The sequence below is a fragment of the Ursus maritimus genome, unplaced genomic scaffold, assembly GCF_017311325.1.
Source record: "Ursus maritimus isolate PB19 unplaced genomic scaffold, ASM1731132v1 scaffold_35, whole genome shotgun sequence".
In the NCBI taxonomy this organism is placed as follows: domain Eukaryota; kingdom Metazoa; phylum Chordata; class Mammalia; order Carnivora; family Ursidae; genus Ursus; species Ursus maritimus.
In genome coordinates this window covers 22,158,654-22,180,923 of record NW_024426119.1, presented here as the reverse complement: position 1 = coordinate 22,180,923, position 22,270 = coordinate 22,158,654, and the positions used below count along the sequence as shown (strand labels likewise).

The 22,270-nt window shown below is 36.8% G+C and overlaps 1 protein-coding gene across 3 annotated transcripts in view; it reads right to left on the bottom strand.

Annotated features, from left to right (window-relative positions):
• DMXL2 (Dmx like 2) overlaps positions 1 to 22,270 on the bottom strand; it is a 142,990-nt gene that overhangs the window by 106,778 nt on the left and 13,942 nt on the right. For all 3 annotated transcript variants that reach the window (XM_040620639.1, XM_008705966.2, XM_040620638.1), the window contains exons 2-3: positions 2,786 to 2,911; positions 201 to 272 (exon numbers count right to left, since the gene is read on the bottom strand). In XM_040620639.1, coding sequence (XP_040476573.1) covers positions 201 to 272; positions 2,786 to 2,911 — 198 coding nt within the window. The remainder of the gene's footprint in view (positions 1 to 200; positions 273 to 2,785; positions 2,912 to 22,270) is intronic.

Here is a 22,270-nt window from a genome sequence, read left to right as displayed (position 1 = left end):
CAATATTGCAGAAAACTAGGCTTCTAAAATGTCTGCATATATTCCCAGTGGATGTAAAAGATCTCACCACAAAGCACCAGACCAGCTTCACGCGGACATTCCAGACCACCTTCAGCACGAGCTCCCAAGGAGCTCTTCACTGCTATCAACTGGATTCTAAATTTAACTCTAAAAAATTTCTACTACCGTTTAATACTTACACAATTTCTCTTATGAGAATTTATGCCCAAGGGTTCAAAAATACAAACAGCATTACCATATGAAGCTGCAATCTAAAAAGAAATGAACAAAGCATTAACATTCAGGAAAAGAAAAGAAAGACAACATCCTTTTCACAATAACGTATAAACTAATTACATATAATACAATCCCGATACAGTATTTATGATTTATTCCATTCCATAAATATAACTGAAAAAGTACTGGACTTAAGAATCTCTTCTCTGGGGGCACCTGGGTGGCTCAGTCAGTTAAGTTTCTGTCTGCCTTTGGCTCAGGTTATGGTCCCAAGGTCCTGGGACTGAGTCCCACATCTGCTTCTCCCTCTGCCTCTGCCCCACCCCCCACTCATGCACACACACACTCTCTCTCCCTCTAATAAATAAATAAAATCTTTAAAAAAAAAAGAATTATTTTAACATAGGAATAACTTTATTAACAAAGATACATTTCAATGGTGCATCTGTCAGAAATTTCATAATCCAGTGAAAATAATATAAAAACCATGAGAAATAGAAAAAGACATCAAAAAAGTACTAAACAGGTATTCAAAATATTTCAAATAAAATGACATTAATTATACCATAAAACAAAAAATACCAATGGGGAAACCCACCTAGAAGGAGGAACAGAGAAAATGGACTAAGGAGAAGAAATCAGACTCAAGTGGAAGAGGAAGAGCTGACGAAGACATCTACGTGGGTTGAAGCTACAGACTGGGGGGCCGGGAGGACTTTTTTCAAGGTCACATACCTGATAAAAAGGGACATAAATCTCTCTGTCCCTGGAAGCTACCACAACCTGCTTTACAATAACTCCTTGAGAGCCAATTCCCAGCTCATCCTCCTCTTGTCAAGAGGGAATCAACTACAAGGAACAGACCAAAACCCATCCCTGCTGACGCCTCTGGACCTAAAGGTTAACGTGTAAGACAAAACTATGTGTATGTTCTTTTAAGGCCAGCCAAAAAGGCCTACTGTCATTTCAGAGCTCTCTCACGCCAAAAGGTGATTTAACTGTTACTTAATATCTAACACTCTTTCCAAGAAAAAGCTTTTAATCCACAACAGTAGGGAGGAAGCTACTTACAATGCCCAGCTGAGGGAAACACCTGGGCAAAAAAAGTTACGAATGATCACATTCAACATGTCAACTGAAGAATGAATGATTAGAATTACCTGACATAAAGTCATCAGTGCAAAGTTATCACCACAAGGACTGGGAATGAGGGAAATGAAAGAAGAATGCAGGAGAAGACAATAAACCAAAGGTGTCAGTTTTGTCTTCTTTATTTTCAACCAGGTAAGTAAGGAAAAGTAGAAACATGGTTATGAACGCTAAGGACTTACATATGAAAAGAAACTTTTCTCCCAGATCATTTTATTGTGATTGTTACCAACACATAAATAATTTATTAAGACTCATCTCAGACCACTATCGTACAATTCGAGGCAGGTTTAAAGATACCTTACTTGGCTTTAGGGAGATGAGCAATGAAAAATTAATGAAAGAAATCTGGCACTCTCAGTGCTTTTTAAAGAGTAAGCAATGCTTAGGGGGGAAAAATGGGAAAAAAATCAGAAAAGCAAGAAATAAGTATGAAAAAACACCAGGAAATTCAGTGTTTCAATAGTAGATCAATGATATCACTAAACTGTCATATCATGCCACATTTACACAAATACTAAAGCTTGACACAAACAGCAGTGCAGGACACTAAAAAATAATATAATAATAAATTATTATTTGGCATAAATATGCATCATTACTCTTTATCACCATAAAATTTTGGTTTAACATATCCTTGATAGAATTTGCTACTTCTTAGTAAAGAACAATTTCTAGAACACTAAGACTGTTTAAATTATTACAATTATTGCAAGAAAAGTTCATTTTTATATTGTACATTTAGCTCTTCTACGCAACACTGACCTTACTGAACTATTAGAGTATACAGCAAATATGCTATATTTACTCTACATATAACCAGAATTTGACATATATTACATTTGATGTATATTTGGGGGTGGAGGTACATATGATGAAATATGAACTATTTCAAAATAAACCTTCTATTTGAAAGTCTGAATGAAGGGACCTTAAGATTCTGCATCAACATATAAACATTTATTAAATTAACAGAAGCTTTACAAACAGCTGTTATATGACAAATATTATACTAGACACTAACAACTTGCTAAATTTCTTGATAAAAATTGGTATTATGATAATTTGGGTGAGATAAGGGATACTACACAGAGAAGATAGAGGTTTACTTCCCTACTATTGGCTTAATAGTTGCTAGAATTATCAACTGGCAGAATGTCAGTATGCACAGGATTGTAAGGCCTACAGATCTTTCAAGACCACCTACACAGGTAGAATAATTATCACATTATCAGCTTAATGGCTCCTTACAATTTGTAGACATCCTATCACTTTATCCACTCCTATCAATAACCACCTAAACGAGGTATATATTAGTAAGAAATTGTAGGCAACCCATGAAGAAAAGGATAAGAATACATTAAAGGATGACATTTAACAAAGCAATTAAATCCCTTACTCTTCCATGTTGGTTAGAACACTCCACACAGCTGACTTGGATGTTTCCATGCTTAGCACCAGGAATGATCTGCACACATTCGAAGTCACTTGCCAGAATAACAATATCACAGCCTGATCCGTACGCCTAAAAGAGAAAAGTTTTACAGTATGTAAGATACGAAACTTGTAAATTATACCTTAGATCTCGTTGCCACCATACTTTGACACATTTTACAACAGTTAATGTAAAAATATTAAGATATCAATTTCAAAATAAGACATTAAAAGTCACATGAAAAATAAATAAATAAATAAATAAATAGTCACATTAAAAAAAAATAGGATGATGACATCCCATGGTTATCTTTCAACAACTAGTACTAACAAAGAAAGGATTCTTCTAGTTCTTAAACACTGCAGCCTCTGTGCCTGCAGGCCATAAATCTTTCTGTTCAGAGGTTCCCTCCAAAGCTCATCTTAGTAAATCCTAAAGAATAAAACCTCCATCTGAGGGTAATAAGGCAGTGAAGCCTGCAATTGTGTTCCCATAGTTCAAACCAGGCTTGAGAAAGATCAAGAAAGAAGTGAGATGCATTTTCCAACACAAATCCAGGGGGCTTAAAGAGCTAGTGAAATAGACATGAACCCCCAAGGCAGAATTACATGCACTAAAGCAAAGACTAAACTTAAACTCACCAACTGCCTAACAGTGAGTAACAGCCTGCCTGCCCCCCTCCCTTCAACCTTATGAGGTGTGAGGGAGACAAAAATAACCCGAGTGGCTTCACACACAAAAATATTAATTAAAATAAATTTAATTTAATTCTAAAATAAACTGATTTATATAAAATGTTAACAAGTATAACTATACAGTCTGCAAAATGAAACACAAAATTAAGTTCCTGGAAAATTCCCTTGTTCAGAGTAAAACCAAATGTTTCTTCCTATTGCCACACTTCTTGATGTATGTTATTCCTGTTTTGCAACATTGTGAATTTTATGAAGACATAAGGGGAGAGAGTGAGGACACTTTTCCTTTTTCTCTGGAACTCAACTTATGACTAAATATTCTAAACAACCTAACAATTTAATTCTCAAATGAAAAAGCCCCATTAAAAGCTACATATTATATATACATGTATGTATATACACCAAAAAAATAATTTAAAAATAATTTATTCTACTCTCTCTGCAACTTTAAGCAATCCGGTCCTGTCCTAGAAAACACAGACATCCAACAGCCCGGGCTGACATGTGAAGACCTAACCTCTGAAGAGGTCCACATACGGCTGCTAATGAAAGAGGGAAATGAAGATAAAGAGCAGGCAGGAAGACAAACACTGGTTTGTCGACTGGTTACTAAAACTTCCAACGTTGCCAAAATCCCTCTGTAACTGCTATCAACCATCTTCAATCATGTGTTTATAAATATAAGAAAGTTCACCAAAAGAAAAACAAAGAATTTTAAGCAAGGGAAATATGGAAAAAAATCACTTATGGGAGGAAATAACTATTTATATTCTTACGGACAAGGCAGATTTGCTATTCCATGCATTCAAGAAAGCTAAACTGAAAGGGAATATTGAGTGTAGGCAAAAGAAATGCTTGTGTCACCCTGCTAATTTTTAAAATATTATTAATCCTCATCATAATAAAGGAAAAATTCTGTAACTATGTATGATGACAGATGTTAACTAGACTTATTGTGGTGATCATTTTGCAAGGTATACAAATATCGAATCATTATGTTATACATCTGAAACTAACATAATGTTATATGTCAATTATACCTCAATAGAAAAAAATATATTAAAATGACAAAAATAATCCTGCCTTTGAACAATATTTCAAAATTTCCAAAGTGCTTTATAGTATTATCCCAGCAAAGTGAACTGATGAAAAGAGCATAAACTTTAGTTTGAAATCATGTATGCAGGGTTTTCAGTTTGGGTTATGACATACTAAGTGGTAAGCTACTCAGGCTGTCTGAGAATTTACTTGTGCTAAAATGGAAGGAATAACATTAACCTCTTTGGACAATTATGAAAATTAAAGTAGAAAATCTATTTGCATAGTGCTTAGCACACGTCATTCATTTAAGAAAAACAAAATAAACAACAGAGCATGATGTCCCAAGCCTGTGCTAAGGACGGGGAATACACAACCACAAGATGTGGTTCCAGAGAGTCTAACAGGAAGATAACCAAGTGAATCACCAGTCACAACTAAATGACAAACTGCCATGACAGAGATACCCACAAAATACCAGCAGAAGACAGAAGGTAATCAATAAATGTTGTATCACTCCCCCCTTTCATCTTTCCAACAAATCTGAAAGGAAGATATTATCATTATCATTTTATAAAGAATAAAGTTCACTAATTTGCCCAAGATTACACAGTCAGTAAGCAGAAGATGTTCAAACTCCGGTCCTTAAAATTCTTAAGGCTATTTTCCCCTACATTAGACGTCAAAGACACCTAAAGTATTCCAGATAAGTATTAGTATACCTGCTTCTCTAAAGATGGGCCATTCCTAGCAAATGCTACTAGAGAGATAGGCTTTTACTGCTCAGTCACCAAAATGGATGTTTACTCTTTCCTAAATATTCATAATTGCTAGATCTTTTCCAAAGGACATGCACTATACTCCTTAACTGTAGGGAATCTTGCCGTTTTTCTGGTCCTGCAATAGTTCTCAACCCTGGCTGCATCAAAATCACCTAAGGAACCCATTAAACATACAAACTGCTTAGTCCCACCCCAGACTTACCAAATCACAATCTTCATGGATAAAAGAATTTGACAATAGCTACCAAAATTTTAAATACAATATACCCTTCAATCAAACAAGTCTTTATTTTACCCTATAAGCATACTTACAAAAGTTTGCCAAAATATATGTAGAAGGATAGTCACTGCCTTATAATTTATAGCAGCAAAAACTGAAGATAATCATACTGTCCATCAGTAGGGGAGGTTAAGTAAATTACTCAATATCCATAGGCTGGAACACTACGCAGCTACTAAAAGCTGAGAGGCCACTAGTCTAAAATGGTCTCAAATTCCTCATCCAACTAGTAGTTCCCAACAAAATGGAACAAGTGTGTCTAGTACTGGATTCCTGGATCCACAACTAGGCAATGCCTACAATTTTATACAATATCCATGGTCACGGCTAGAACAGAACCCCCTAAACTACTGCACACAAACAGCTTGCAAAAATACAGAGGAAGACTATTATTACTCTTTATCTAAAGAGTCTAAAGCAGGGAAAAACAGGGGCCTCCTAATCAGTCAAGATTGAATCACATGCATTCTATAACTGAAGGCTCACAAGATCTTAATAATTTATATAAACATGTGTTTAATATCTGTCAGGTTCCCACCACTCTGGAATGTCCACCAAAACAAACAACCGTGTCCTGTTTACCACTGCACTCCCAGCACCTAGCATAAGCAGCTATTCAATAAATACACGTACAACAAATAAATGACCCAAATCTTCCTAATTTCTGGCTCCAGAAGTCTCGATACCTGGAAACCTAGTCAAAGAGTTCAGACAAATGACATAACCTCATTGCTAATAATCTGGCCAAATTTACAACAGCAGCTACACAAGGAAAGATTTTGGCTGATTTTTCAGCCTAACAGTATCATGGATTTAGAAGACCTCCCAGAAGGGAATCTACCAAAAGCCCTCCTTCATAATTCACCATTTACTGAATACTTACTATAATGAGGCCATCTGCTAGGTCTTTATGAACACTGTATCTTCACAGGCCACCTTTTATAGACAGAGAAACTGAAGCCCAGAAAGGGTAAGTAGTTTGCCCAGGTTCATGGAGTGAGGTTTCATTTGCTTGTAATAAAGCCCCTGCTCTTTCCCGCCACATCTACCGTCTTCTTCGAGCTAGAAGGCCCATGTTCATCCTTGCAATCCTAAGTATTTACCACAGCACCTCGCACAGAGTAAGTACTCAGTAAAAACCAACTGCTTAGAAGCATTTATACAGAAGCCGTAACTACTCAAGAGATTCCCAGTCTCTCAATTTTTGGTCAAAAGCAATTTTGTTTCCATTCTTCTTTTTCAGAATTCAGTCATAGAATTTATAGTGCAGAAAGAAAAGAGGGTACTCACTGAGACTACGCACAAATACTAAAATGAACCCAGAGAATACGGAGTGGGCTTCTTTGTACTAGGTAAATGAAGTATCATTGATTTAGCAGACTATGAACTACTCCACATGTGGGACATAAGCCACAGGATCATTACTGGAAAGCAGGAAAAGGGGCAGCAAGCCTTCTCTGCAGCACATGGAATCCCTTAACCAGGTTCTTCTTCCCTTGAGTTCTTGGCAGAACCACTCCGGTGCCACAGCACCGCATACCAGCGTCCTGCACTTACGACGGTACTGACCTATAAAATCTTTTATCTCAAAGTCAAGGATATGGTTTGGCCCCAACACATAGATAAGGCCTAAGAAAAAAGAAAGCATCTTAGAAAAACACACTTTCCATCCATTCATGTGGGAGGATTTCTTTTATGGAAGGAGTGAACTGTCCTTATGATAAAGAATAACCGGCTGACAATAAGTCCTAACAGGAGATAATTCTGTAGCACAGGCCCTAACGTCGAAGACATGCTTTAAATATATTAATCTTCACTCGTTTTAACCTTAGTTTTGGACAGTAAATCCATCCTTATAGCAAAGAGAAAAATGGTCTGTGCTTTGAGCATTGAAACGAAGAGTTTCCAACCTCGAGTCTAATGGATGGAAGTCACAGATGGTCTCAGATGGTCTCTGAACTCCTGGAAATTATATTTAAAGTCATGTGAATGTTCTTGTCCTCCTGAATCCACAGATCTCATTAGTTTGTCTAAAAGAATCTCCTACTTAGACAAAGTGCATGGTGTGTCGTATTGTCTATCCCACAATAATTCTATGGAAGCTGAAAACTTGAGTATTTGTTATTACCAAGATTCTTTTTTGTTTTTTTAGTTGTGATATCCCAAATTTCATCAGAAGAGCCTTGCCAATTAGTTGAGCCTGAAAAAGTCACCCTCTTCTTTGACCCTATCAAAATTTCACTTGAGGAAAAAAATTAAATATCATCTTCTAAAGTCATAAAGTACTCTGAATTAAAATACTGTCATTATCGTAATAAAGATATTGCTACCTTCTCTAGAGGGTTTAATGTCATTGTGATTACATGTATCTGAATGACATAACACATTGTCCTAACTTCAGTTTTATATATAATTGCCTTAACTAAATTATTTTCAGAAAACCAAACTAATACTCATATCCCACAAACTGTTCGAATTATTCAGACTTCCTTTAAGTCTTAGATAAATTAGAGTGTAAAGAAATACTTTTTTAAAAAAAAATCCTACACAAACATGAATTTTCCTAGGAGAATATAAAATACAAATAGATGAACTACAGTGGCATTTTCTATGGAATACTTGGATGCTTTAACATCCTGGTGGTCACAGGGTCAAAGTTTGAGATCACTGACAAATGTTCACACATATCTAAATTTAAAAGAAGAAAAGCACTAGTGAATTAAGAGGTATCAAGCATGCTGAGAGGTTTATCTAATTTAACAAGGTGCTGTGGTCTTACCAAGAATACTCTACTGAGTGTTACTGTTAAATTCCCACCTCTCCCTGAGAGTGAATTTTGACTCATGTAAGTATGTTCACCCTTCTACAAATGAGGGCACATGTTATTAAGAGTTAAAAAAAAATAATTAAGAATTTTAAGAGGTACCATTTATTGAAAGCCTACTGGGTAACAGATATTATACCACGCATTCTACATTCCTAGTCTCTTTTTCAAGACTGCAGTAATCCTACAAGTTAGCTATTAATCCTACTTTAATATGAGGAAATGGAAGTTCATTGGATTTAATCGAAGTTTTAAGTAGCAAGGTAAATACAAGGCTGGGAGGCAAATTCAGGTCTCTTTACACTGTTTTATGCACTTCACTAATGACCGTCTCCTTCCACTTTGTTTTCTATTGCTCAAATTTCTGTTCTTCTTATTGGTTGGTTAATTATATACATTCAGTTAAATTCTTCATTGCTGCTGTGATCTTTGCTCTGTAACAAACAAAAAGCTGAAGAAGACAGGGTTGTCCGACTTTGATGGTCACTTGTTTGTACCAAGTTATCTACAGAAAAAGTCTGAAGAGGCCAGTCTTGACCTATGAAAAAGCTTAACAATCAAGAAAATGAATCACAGATTAACAAAAATTTCCCAAAAAAACATCCTTTCCCTGTTCATTTTAGTTGTAATTAAACACCTAAACTGCTTCTGCTCCTCAGAATTAAAAATTAACTTCTAGCGGTGCCTGGCTGGCTCAGTCAGTGGAACATATGACTCTTGATCTTGGGGTCATGAGTTCAAGCCCCATGTTGCTCTTAAAGATTACTTTAAAAAAATTAACTTCTAAAACAAATAGATTTCCTTTTTGAATGGGTCCCTTATTAAGCCAGAATTTTCATATATCAGTTATCCATAAAGGCCACCCACAAGTTAAATAAACCATTTTAAATGTTTAATATTTTCAGTAAGATTTTCTTCTCTTATAGAAAAAGCAACATATGCTAATTTAAAAACTAAATAGGAAAATTAGTTCTCCTTACCCTTGACTACTCCTCCTCATTCCCAAGGAGAAATCACTTCACAGTTACCTATGAGCCCTTTCTGAAATATTTAGTGTATATGTAAGTGTATCTATGTGTAAACATTTTTTTTTACATAAAGGGATTATACTATACACAATTCTGCAACTTGTCCTCCACTTAATTAACAATTTATCTTGAAGAACTTTCCTTAGCAGCAAAGAATGATCTCATTCTTCTTAATAATTGCAGAATCTTCCATTTTGGGGCTTTGCCATAATTAATTTAGGTTGTCTCCAGTCTTCCAGTATCACAAAATGTGCTTCAGTGAACACCTATTTATGATATCACACATATGTGTGCGAGTATACCCAAAGGATAAATTCTAAGACATAATTTGCTGGGTGAGTGATTAAAATCAGTAACTCCTGCAAACTGCCTTTCGAAAAGATTATACTCCCCATATGTAGAAAAGTACCTGTTTCTCCCCTTCCTCGCTAACTCTGATAATTATCAAATGTTTTTATCTTTCAAATCCAACAAAACATGGCATCTCCCTGTTGTTTTAATTCGTATTTTTATTAGGAAGAAAGTTAAGCATCTTTCATAAATTTATCAACCACTTATGGTTCATTCTCTGAAAACTATTCCTGTTATTGGTCTATTTTTTTTTATTTAAATTCAATTAGCCAACATACAGTACATCATTAGTTTCAAATGTAGAGTTCAGTTATTCATCAGTTGCATATAACACCCAGTGCTCATCACATCACATGCCCTCCTTAATGCCCATCACCCAGTTACCCCATGCCCCCGCCAACCTCCCCTCCAACAACCCTCGGTTTGTTGCCTATAGTTAAGAATCTCTCATGGTTTGTCTTCCTCTCTGATTTCTTCCCATTCAGTTTTCTTCCCTTCCCCTATGATCCTCTGTTCTGTTTCTTATATTCCACATATGAGTGAAACCATGCGATAATTGTCTTTCTCTGACTTATTTCGCTCGGCGTAATACCCTCCAGTTCCATTCACATCAATGTAAATGGTAAGATTTCATCCTTTTCTTGATGGCTGAGTAATAGCCCATTGTGTTTGTGTGTGTGTGTGTGTGTGTGTACCACATCTTATTTATTGATTAGTCTGTCAATGGGCATCTGGGCCCTTTCCACAGTTTGGCTATTGTGGACATTGCTGCTATAAACATTGCGGGGCTGGTGCCCCATCAGATCACTACTTTTGTATCTATGGGGTAAATATCTAGTAGTGCAATTGATGGGTCATAGGGTAGCTCTATTTTTAACTTCTTGAGGGTACTGGTGCATTTTTTAACTGAGTCTTTAGTATTGTTGCTCTGAATGATTTATAAGAGCTCTTTATAGATTATGGAAACTCACCCTTTGTCATATATAGCCAATAAGTTAAAAAAAATGAAATGCCTGAACTAAAAATACATTAAGCAAAGGACAAAACATTATTTTTTTCATTGAAATAGTATATTTATATAATACACAATTCCAATTTGAAAAGTTTTATAAAAAGATCACAATAGGCCATGGACTATTTTAAAAGCCTAATTTATGGATTACCAGGAAACTATACATTTACATATAAAATATATACAAACTGGGGGCGCCTGGGTGGCACAGCGGTTAAGCGTCTGCCTTCCGCTCAGGGCGTGATCCCGGCGTTCTGGGATCGAGCCCCACATCAGGCTCTTCCGCTATGAGCCTGCTTCTTCCTCTCCCACTCCCCCTGCTTGTGTTCCCTCTCTCGCTGGCTGTCTCTATCTCTGTCGAATAAATAAATAAAATCTTTAAAAAAAATATATATATATATATATACAAACTGAATGAGATTTTTCAAAATGAAATTTAAGTCTATAGTATAACAGTACTTATCAGCTATATATTCAATCAGCCTCATTTGCCTTTCTATAGGTTTCTATACCTAAAATCAAAGCCTTAACCATTGTCAACTGCTGCCTACCATTACTATTTTTATTTTATTTTTTATTTTTATTTTTTTTAAAGATTTTATTTATTTATTTGACAGAGATAGAGACAGCCAGCGAGAGAGGGAACACAAGCAGGGGGAGTGGGAGAGGAAGAAGCAGGCTCATAGCGGAAGAGCCTGACGGGGGGCTCGATCCCATAACGCCGCGATCACGCCCTGAGCCGAAGGCAGGTGCTTAACTGCTGTGCCACCCAGGCGCCCCTACCATTACTATTTTTAAAAGAGATAAAACCCCTGCCAGTCTGTACTACCGAAGTCCGTACTACAGTTAGAAAAGGGGGAGAGAGTAGTATTTCAACAAACAGCTCTTCTTTCCACATGACTAAGAAAAGACTTTACTAATATGATTCAATCACCCTAACAGCCTAAAGTCCACAAAGAATGCTGAATGAGGGGGAAAAAAAAAAAAGAATGCTGAATGAGCAGGATAAATAAATGAGAAGGAAACTAAATAGTATGCAAAAAGCTTAGAGCAAAAAAATTACCCTAGGTCAAGAGACAGGTAAAACAACGTCAGAAATAATATAATAATAACTACGTGTGCGGTAACCAAAGGGGATTGTTCCTTTTAGAAACAACTCACGTCAGGAAATGCAAAATTAACAGACTACTTATAGTAGTAGAAAAAAGCCAAGCTGCAAGTGGTATACTGAGTGAAACATAAAACTTAATAATATATAAAAACAAAAATTTATGGCTGAAAAAAACAGAAGAAATTTAGGAAATACGAGTGAAAAAAAAAGAAATATTACAAGTGTTTGTGATTAAATGGTAAGAGACAAAATAATTCTTGTTTTACTTTCTTCCTAACAACCTCAAAGGTGCGATAGATCTAAAAGTAAAACTTTAAATTTAAAAAAGAACAATCTTAAGTATTAGTCAGAAAGTAACCAATTTTGATAATTACCGACAAAACAGATGGAGCTATATAACAAACTTCTAAATACAAAGCTAAAGAGAAAGAGACACCTGCAGTACAAGCTAAGTCTACTTCTATGGCCCTGAACAAAGAACAAAAACATGGGTTTTCTAAAATTTACTGATGCTAGTAAATAATCTGAAAAGCAAATGAGACCTTGTAAAGAGAAATATGCAGTAATTACTTTGCTCTAATTAACTATTACAAAATCAGCTCTATCTCCAGCTTGCATACATTTTCACTAAAAAGTAGGTCTGGAAGTAGAAATCAAATATCATCTCTTCTAAATATGTCAGTGCTAAGAATAAACCATTCAAAGTATTACTTACCAAAAATATTGGTAAAAGTAAGTCCCATGGACTGGCCAACATGTATAAAAACCTAGAGCCACCTTTCAGCTTCAGATTGTTCTCTAAAGCTTGGGATATATAACAATTTGCTTCATAAAGAATAATGAAGAAAAGACTACTTTTTTAAATGGCTACTTTTAAAGAAATAGAATAATTTTTTAACATTAAATTATGAGAAATACAGAAAATAAGTGACTCAATGTTTTGTTCCTTAGTTTGTTATACATTTTACATTTAAAGAATTTTACAGTTGGCAACTCTTTCTGCCCACGGGTTCTGTCCCCGTGCTTGAATAAAACCACCTTTCTGCACTGAAAAAAAAAAATTTAAAGTTAATAGTACATTAAGTAATATGTACCAATGTTAATATGTAATATTTGACAACTTCCACTTGTTTTGTAACTACTGGAAATTTCCAGATATTCATTTAACCTAAATATTGATATTTTGAGGGAGATGGTCTTGACAGTGTTCCAAAAAATATTTCCCGAGTGATATAACTTTTAAATTATAATTAAACTCTCAATACTGTCAATATGATGGAAGGAATATATTCTCGAGAATCTAGAGCTAATACTGACTATAACAATCTCTATAGGTATTTCCCTCATCAGTCAAACGAAAGATTGTGACTAGATCGCTTCTGAGACCACTTTCAATTTTTAAGCTGTAATTCTGTGCACAAATTTGCTTCAAAAAGTCCTGATGAAAAAATTAAATAATCTTTTAAAATTAACTTAATAGTGCACTATTCTGCATAGAGCCCCAGCTAAATGGTCTTCATGTTGTAACCCCTTCCCTTACTCACAGCTAACAGGATATGAGGATGGTCCAGAGTAATGAACAGTGGCTACCAGCCAGCTGAAAGAGAAGGCCTAGGCCAAGCAAAGTCTACTCTGAAGAATTTAAACCAAAAGACCAAGAGTTAGCATGAAAAGTTAAGTCGAAAAGTCATAAATGTTCAGGGATAAATCAGCAATTTGAAACTGAAACCACTAGTTTAAAAATTATCTAAATGGATCAGATATCCAAAAAATGAAGAATTCATGAAAAAACTAGTACATAAAACCCCAAAGAGAAGGCAGGCTTGATTCTACCAGCTTTTTAGTCCCAATCACCCTGAAGCCCACTTGCCCCTTCTTGATGGTTCATTGACAAAAACCTGGCTTTTACTTCAGTTCACCTGTCCCTTGCCTTGACTAGAACCAAAACTGGTACAAAGATTGGGAATACGCAGAGCAGGGCTTCAAAGAAAATGTTGAATTGGCTAGATTAGGGGATTAGAGTAAGGAATACAGTGAGGATGCTAGTTTGGAAAGCTAGCAAAACAGCATGTATAAAAGAGATAGTTACCAAAGCAGTCACCTATGATCCCTTGGGATCTAGAATATGTCAGGCATACCTCCTTTTATCGTGCTTTGCTTTACTGTACTTTACAGAAACTCTTTTTTACAAACTGAAGGTTTGTGGCAGCCCGGCATCAAGCAAACTCTATCAGTGCCATTTTTCCAAGAGCATGTGCTCACTTATGGCTGTGTCACATTCGGCAATCCTCACAATATCTCAAACGTCTTCATTATGATTATATTAGGTATGGTGACCTGTGATCAGTGATCTTTACTATCATCGTAATTGTTTTGGAGTACTATAAACCACGCAAACTTAATACATGTTGTATGTGTTCTGACTGCTCCGCTGAGCAGCCATTCCCCCACTTGTCTCCCTCTCCTTGGGCCTCCCTGTTCCCTGAGACACAATATTACTATTAGGCCAATGAATAACCCTATGATGACCTCCGAGTGTTCAAATGAAAGAAAGAGCTGCACGTCTCTCACTTTAAATCACAAGCTAGAAATGATTAAGCTTAGTGAGGAAGGTGCGTCTAGAGCTAAGACAGGCCAGAAGGTAGGCCTCTTGTGCCAAACGGCCAGCCAAGTTGTAAATGCAAGGGAAAAGTCCTTGAAGGAAATTGTGAGTGCTACTCCGTGAACACGTGAATGGTAAGGAAGTGAAACAGCCTTATCGCTGATGCAGAGAAAGTTTTAGTGGTCTGGATAGAAGATCAAAGAAGCCAAAACATTCCCCTGAGCCAGAGCCTAACCCAGGACAAAGCCCTAACTGTCTCTAATTCCATGAAGGCTGAGAGAGGTGAAAAGGCTGCAGAAGGTTAGTGTGGCGCTTGCAGAGGTTGGGTCGTGAAGTTTAAGGAAAGAAGCCATCGCCATGACATAAGGTGAAGTAGCACGTGCTGATGTGGAAGCTGCAGGAAGTTCTCCAGAAGATCTACTTTGAAAAAGAGCCTTATGTTGGATGAAGATGCCGTTTAGGACTTTCATAGCTAGAGACAAGTCAATGGCTTCAAATCTTCAAAGAACAGGCTGACTCTCTTGTTAGGGGCTCATGCAGCTGGTGACTTCAGTTGAAGCCAGTGCTCACTTACCATTCTGAAAATCCCACGGCCCTTAAAAAATGATGCTCAATCCCCTCTAGTGCTCTGTCAGTGGACCGATACAGTGTAGACGACAGCCCATCTCTTCACAACATGGTTCACTGATTATTTTAAGCCCACTGTTGAGTCTTACTGCCCAGAAACAGAGATTACTTTCAAAATATGACGGCTCACTGTCAGTGCACCCGGTCCTCCAAGAGCGCTGATGGAGACGTACAACATCAGTGTTACTTTCGTGCTGGCTCACACAACATCCTTTCTGCAGCCCATGGATCAAGGAGGAATTTCGACCTTCAAGTCCTATTACTTAAGAAATACGTTTCATAAGGCTACAGCTGCCGTAGATGGTGATTCCTTTGATGGATCTGGGCCAAGTAAATTGAAAGCTTTCTAGAAAAGATGCTGTAGAATCAAAAGTTGGGTTTGTCTGATGTTTCCTCATTATTAGATTCAGGTTATGCGTTTTGAGCAGGAGTATCACAGAAATGTGGTGGTGTTCTTATTGCATTTCATCAAGAGGCACAACTGTCAATTTACCCCATTTCTGGTGATGTTAACTTTGACTGGTTGATAAAGGGTGGTGTCTGCCAGGTTTCTCCTCTATAAAATTATTTTTTTCCTTCATAAATGCTAAGTATCTTGTGGAAAGATATTTTGAGGCTATGTAAATATCCTGTTACTTATCAAAATTTACCCACTAGTTTTAGTATCTACTGGACAATTCTTGCCTGATTAGTTACTACTATGAGAGTTGCCAAATGGCAATTATCTAATTCTGTCATTTCATTGTTTTTGGTTGGCTTTCCTCTGTAAGGAAGAGTTTTCCTTTATTTCTGTACTTATTAGTAAGGGTCATGGATTCTTATCTCATTCAAAGGGTTATAATCAGTTATTTATATGCTCAAATTGTCTCAGATTTGGCTAATAGGACTCTTCAAGCTAGCTCCCACGTTCTTTTCCTATGTTCTCATCTCCTTTGAACAATTCCTTACTTTCTGGCATAAGACATTCTAGGCTCATCTTGTGATTTCCCTGCCTAGGCCTAGAATCTGCTATTTCTCCAAGAAATGTTGTTTCCTTTTAGTGGAGAATGGTATTTAGAAACCAAGATCTAGACGCCAATTGTGTTTACTGCTACTGGGGTATCACTACTTTTAGGCCCTCTCAGCGAAGAGACTAGGAAAAAGATGTGTGTGTGCACACACATGTGTGTATGTAGACACTCACACTCATTTTCAACTCTCCACTGAAATGCTTAGAAGCAATTATACCCAGAACACGCATACATCCTTACCATATCTATGTATCTCTGTACTTATACATCATTATTCTCTAGCTCTCTAAATATATATATACACACATATGCACATGATAAACACCTGGATTTATGCACATATATATGAGGTCACACTAATGCCCCTAACCTGATTATTTCCACCACATGATTCATTCTAGACTTCCTACTTTCCATATTTGTACCTCCCTCTTTAATAATGGGAAACCTGGCTCGCATCATACAAAATACATTTATTTATCTGCAATTGTAGTATATTTGGTGTTTTAAGAAATCTTTTGCAACCTAGAAGTCATGAATAAAATTTTTTTATGTATTTGGTTTTTGACACATAACATTACATTAGTTTCAGGTACACAACATAGTGATTCAACAACTGTGTTACACTATGCTTATCACAAGTGTAGCTAAGATCTGTCACCATACAAAGCAATCACAACACAAGTGACTGTATTCTCTATGACATACCTTTTATTTATATTTTATATGACTTACTCATTCTGTAACTGGAAGCCTGTATCTCCCACTCCCTTTCACTCATTTTGCCCATCTCTGTCCACCCCTTTGACAACCATCAGTCTGTCCTCTGTATTTATACGTCTGATTCTGCTTTTTATTTGTTTATTCATTTGTTTTTTAGATTCCACATATAAGTCATATAGTATTTGGCTTTCTGTGACTTATTTCATTTAGCATAACACCTTGTAGGTCCATCCATGTTGTCACAGATGGCAAGATCTCGTTCTTTTTTATGGCTGAGTAATACTCCATTTGTATATATCACATCTTCTTTATCCATTCACCTATTAATAGACACTTGGGTTGCTTCCATATCTTGGCGATTCTAAATAATGCTGCAGTAAACATACGAGTCCATTTATCTTTCCAAATTAGTGTTCTTGGTTTCTTTGGGTAAATACCTAGTAGCGGAATTACTAGATCATATGGTAATTCTGCTTTTAACTTTGTTTTTAAACATTTTTTATTTAAATTCAATTAATTAACATATAATGTATTATTGGTTTCAGAGGTACAGGCCTGTGATTCATCAGTCTTATATAATACCCAGTGCTCATTACATCACATGCCCTCCTTAATGTCCATCACCCAGTTACCCTATCCCTTCACACCTCCTCCTCTCCAGCAACCCTCAGTTTGTTTCTTATGATTGAGAGTCTCTTATGGTTTGTCTCTCTCTCTGGTTTTGTCTTGTTTTACTTTTTCCTCTCTTCCCCTGTGATCCTTTGTTTCTTAAATTCCACATATGAGTGAGAGTATATGATAATTGTCTTTCTCTGATTGACTTATTTTGCTTATCATAATACCCTCTAGTTTCATCCACATCATTGCAAATGGCAAGATTTCATTTTTTTATGGCTGCATTTTTAATGTTCCATTGTATATATATATACCACATCTTCTTTATCCATTCATCTGTCAATGGATATATGGGCTCCTTCCATAGTTTGGCTATTGTGGACATTGCTGCTATAAACATAGGGGTGCAGGTATCTCTTCGGATCACTGCATTTGTATCTTTAGGGTAAATACCCAGTAGTGCAATTGCTGGGTCATAGGGTAGCTCTATTTTCAACTTTTTGAGGGACCTCCAAACTGTTTTCCACAATGACTGTACCAATATACATTCCTACCAATAATGCATGAGGGTTCCCTTTTCTCCACATCTTTGCCCACACTTGTTATTTCTTGTCTTGTTGATTTTAGCTATTCTGACAGGTATAAGATGATACCTCATTGTAGTCCATATGTGTTTCCCTGATAATTAGTGACGCTGATCATTTTTCATGTGTTTGTTGGCCATCTGTATCTCTTCTTTAGAAAAATGTCTACTCAAGGCCTCTGCCCATTTTTTTAATCAGATTTTCTTTGGTGTTGAGTGTATATATGAAAAACTCACAGCTAACATCATACTCAATAGCAAAAACAGAGCTTTTCCTCTAAGATCAGAAACAAGACAAGGGTGTCTACTCTTGCCACTTTTATCCAACCAGTATGGAAGCTCTGGCCACAACAATCTAACAAGAAAAAGAAATAAACGGTATTCATATTGGTGAGGAAGAAGTTAAACTGTCACTATTTGCAGATGACATGATGATACCTTACACAAAAAACCCTAAAGACTCCACCAAAAAACTACTAGAAATAGTAACTAAACTCAGTAAAGGTACAGAATACAAAATAAATACCCAGAAATCAGTTGTTTCTATACACGAATAACAAAGTAGTAGAAAGAGAAAATAAGAAAACAATCCCATTTACAATTGTACCAAAGACAATAAAATACCTAGGAATAAACTTACCCAAGGTGAAAGACCTGTACCCTGAAATCTATAAAACACTGTCGAAAGAATTGGAGATGACACAAATAAATAGAAAGATACTCCATTCTGAAGGATTGGAAGAATTAAGATTGTTAAAATGTCCATATTACCCAATCTACAGGTTCAATGCTCTCCCTATCAAAATACCAACATTTTTCACAGAACTAGAACAAATACTCTGAAAACGTGTGCAGAACACAAAAGACCCAGAACAGCCAAAACAATCCTGAAAAAGAAAGCTGGAGGTATCAGAATCCCAGATTTCAAGATATACTATAAAGCTGTAGTAATCAAAACAATACAGTACTGGCACAAAAACAGACACACAGATCAATGGAAAAGAATAGCGAGCCCAGAAATAAACCCATGCTTATATGGTCAATTAATCTATGACAAGGGAGGCAAGAATATACAATGGGGAAGACAGTCTCTTTAACAAATGATGTTGAGAAAATGGGACAGCTACATGCAAAAGAATGAAACTGGGAGCACCTGGGTGGCACAGTCAGTGAAGCCTCTAGCTCTTGGTTTCAACTCAGGTCATGATCTCAGGATCGTGGGATCAAGCCCCGCATCAGGCTCCATGCTCGACATGGAGTCTGCTTAAAAGACTCTCTCCCTCTTCCTCTGCCCCTGCCCACTGTCCCGAACTCTCTCTCTCTCTCAAATAAATAAATCTTTATATTAAAAAAAAAAAAGGAGGAGGAGGAGGAAGAAACTGGACCACTTTCTTTCACCACAAAGAAAAAAAAATCAAAATAGATTAAATACAAGGGTGCTGGGGTGGCTCAGTCAGTTAAGTGTCTACCTTCAGCTCAGGTCATGATGCCAGGGTCCTGGATAGAGTCCCTACATCAGGGTCCTTGCTCAGTGGGGAGTCTGCTTCTCCCTCTCCCCCACCCCCACTCATGCTCTCTCTCTCACTCTCTTGCTCTCAAATAACAAATAAAATCTTTAAGAAAAAATAGGTTAAAGACCTAAATGTGAGACCTGAAACCATTAAATGCCTAGAAAAGAACATAAGCAGTAATTTCTTTGACACTGGCCTTAGAAATATTTTTTTACATGTGTCTCCTAAGGCAAGGGAAACAGAAACAAAAATAAACTATTGGGACCACATAAAAATAAAAAACTTTTGCACAGCAAAGGAAACCATCAACAAAACAAAAGACAACCTGCTAAATGGGAGAATACATTTGCAAACAATATATCTGACAAGGTGTTAAAATCCAAAATATATAAAGAACTTATACAACTCAACACCAATAAATTTTCTATATTGTCTTCTAAAATTTTTATTGTTCTATATTTCACATCAGCATCTATAATCTGCCTGGAGTTCTTTTTTGTATACGCAGTGCATAGAGACCAAGTTTTACTTCCTTCCTATATAGATAAGATGTCCCAGCACCACTGATCAAAAAAGATCAACTATTCTGTACTACTCTACCATGTCATCCTTGACATAAATAAAAACATCAATAAATGTGTAAGTCTCTTTCTGGTGCCTTATTTTATTACTTTGGTGTATTTGCTCTTAGGCTGCCATCACACTATCTTAATGGTCAAGACTTTTAAGTCTTGAGCTGGTCAAAGTGGTCCTCTTATTTTATTGTTCTTTAAGATTGCCTTATCTATTCCTAGCCCCAATTATTTCCATAAAATTTAGCATCATTCTCTCAAATTTCACAGAATCCTCATAAGATGTTGACTGGTAATACATCAAAGCTATGAATAAACTTGGAAAGAATTGATGTATTTACAGTAGTGAATCTTCCAATCCATAAATATGGAATTTATCTCCCTAAAGTTTTATTAATTTTGCCCACAGAAGTCTTCTACATGTATGATTAGACTTACTGCTAGGTCCTTGATATTTTGTAATGGTATAAAAAATGGTATTCATCATTCCAGTTCAAAGTAAGAACTGCAATAAATTATGTCTCTCCCACTGAATGCAGCCATAAAACATGAACAGAATGCATGAAACTGTCATTTGAGGACTCTGAAAAGTAAATGATAGCGGGTGAATTAGGAAAAAATATCAGAATTTGAAGTCCACTGTACCAGCGCAGTTTAAAGTTAGGACGAAACCAAGAAGCAAAAAAAAAAAAAAAGAGAGAGGGAGAGAGCCCGAAAAGAAGCCATTTACTTCTGGCTGAAGAAGTGGGGAAAGAGACTTAGTTTTCAAAGAGAGGGATGGAGAATTCTCCATTTATCCTTTTTTTTCCTTTCTCCGTTTTCTCACATCCCACCCCCAAGCAATCCCACAGCTCCCATATGAGAAGCTATGATTCCCAGAGACTGAGGTGAACCCCCACTGCTTTCTTCCTTTCCCTGTCCTACTGCTACTTGGCACTGAACACAGGTACATTCCCAGGAAGTATAGTGCAGAGTAACTAGAGTCTCAACTTTGCAGCCAAAGAACCACAAAGGGGAGCCCCAAAAACCAGAAAGTACCAGGGAAATCACAGAAAGGAAAGAGCTCAGAAAAATGAGCCTATAAACTTTGTTTATAAACTCCTGGGCTCATATGCAGGCAGCACATGCATGGATCATACCTTAAACAGAAGAGCAAAAACCTGAAGAATGAACTACAGGAGAGGCCACTGACCAGGTCTTTTACTGGCCACAAGGTGGAACATACACAGGCTATATTTAACTAAGACTATAAAGGCTTTAAAAATGGAACGGGCATTGAAATGACAACCATAGAAGACTGGTCAGAACTTTCGGCCTGAACCCAAACAGGTAGACTGCCTGCTAAAACAAAAATATCAACATTCTCTGTAGGATTTACACACGTACCAGAGTTTCATAACACAAGGTTTTTAAAAGTCCAGGTTACAATCCAAATTATTCAGCAATACAAAGAACTAAGAAAATCTGAAGCACCTAGGTGGCTTAATCAGTTAAGCGTCCAACTCTTGATTTCGGCTCAGGTCATGATCTCAGGGTCGTGAGATTGAGCCCTGCATCAGGCTCACGCTGGGCATTCAATCTGCTTAACATTCTCTCTCTCCCTCTCCCTCAGCAGTCCCCCCAAACACACACTCACACACTCTCTCTCAAGAAAAAAACGACAACAACAAAAAACTCAACTCACAATGGAAAAAACAATCAAGAGACCCATATGCTGAAATTATCAGACAAAAACGTTAAAGTGGCTAAAATAATGCTCAAAGAGATACAGGTGAACACTCTCAAATCTGTAATCTTTTTTTTTTTTTTTTAAGATTTTATTTATTTATTTGACAGAGATAGAGACAGCCAGTGAGAAAGGGAACACAAGCAGGGGGAGTGGGAGAGGAAGAAGCAGGCTCCCAGGGGAGGAGCCTGATGTGGGGCCCGATCCCAGAACGCTGGGATCACGCCCTGAGCTGAAGGCAGACGCTTAACGGCTGAGCCACCCAGGCGCCCCTCAAATCGGTAATCTAAGCTTCCATCCTAATCAAGTAGAAAAGGAAGGCAAAACAAATTCAAAGCATGTAGAAGGCAGGAAATAAT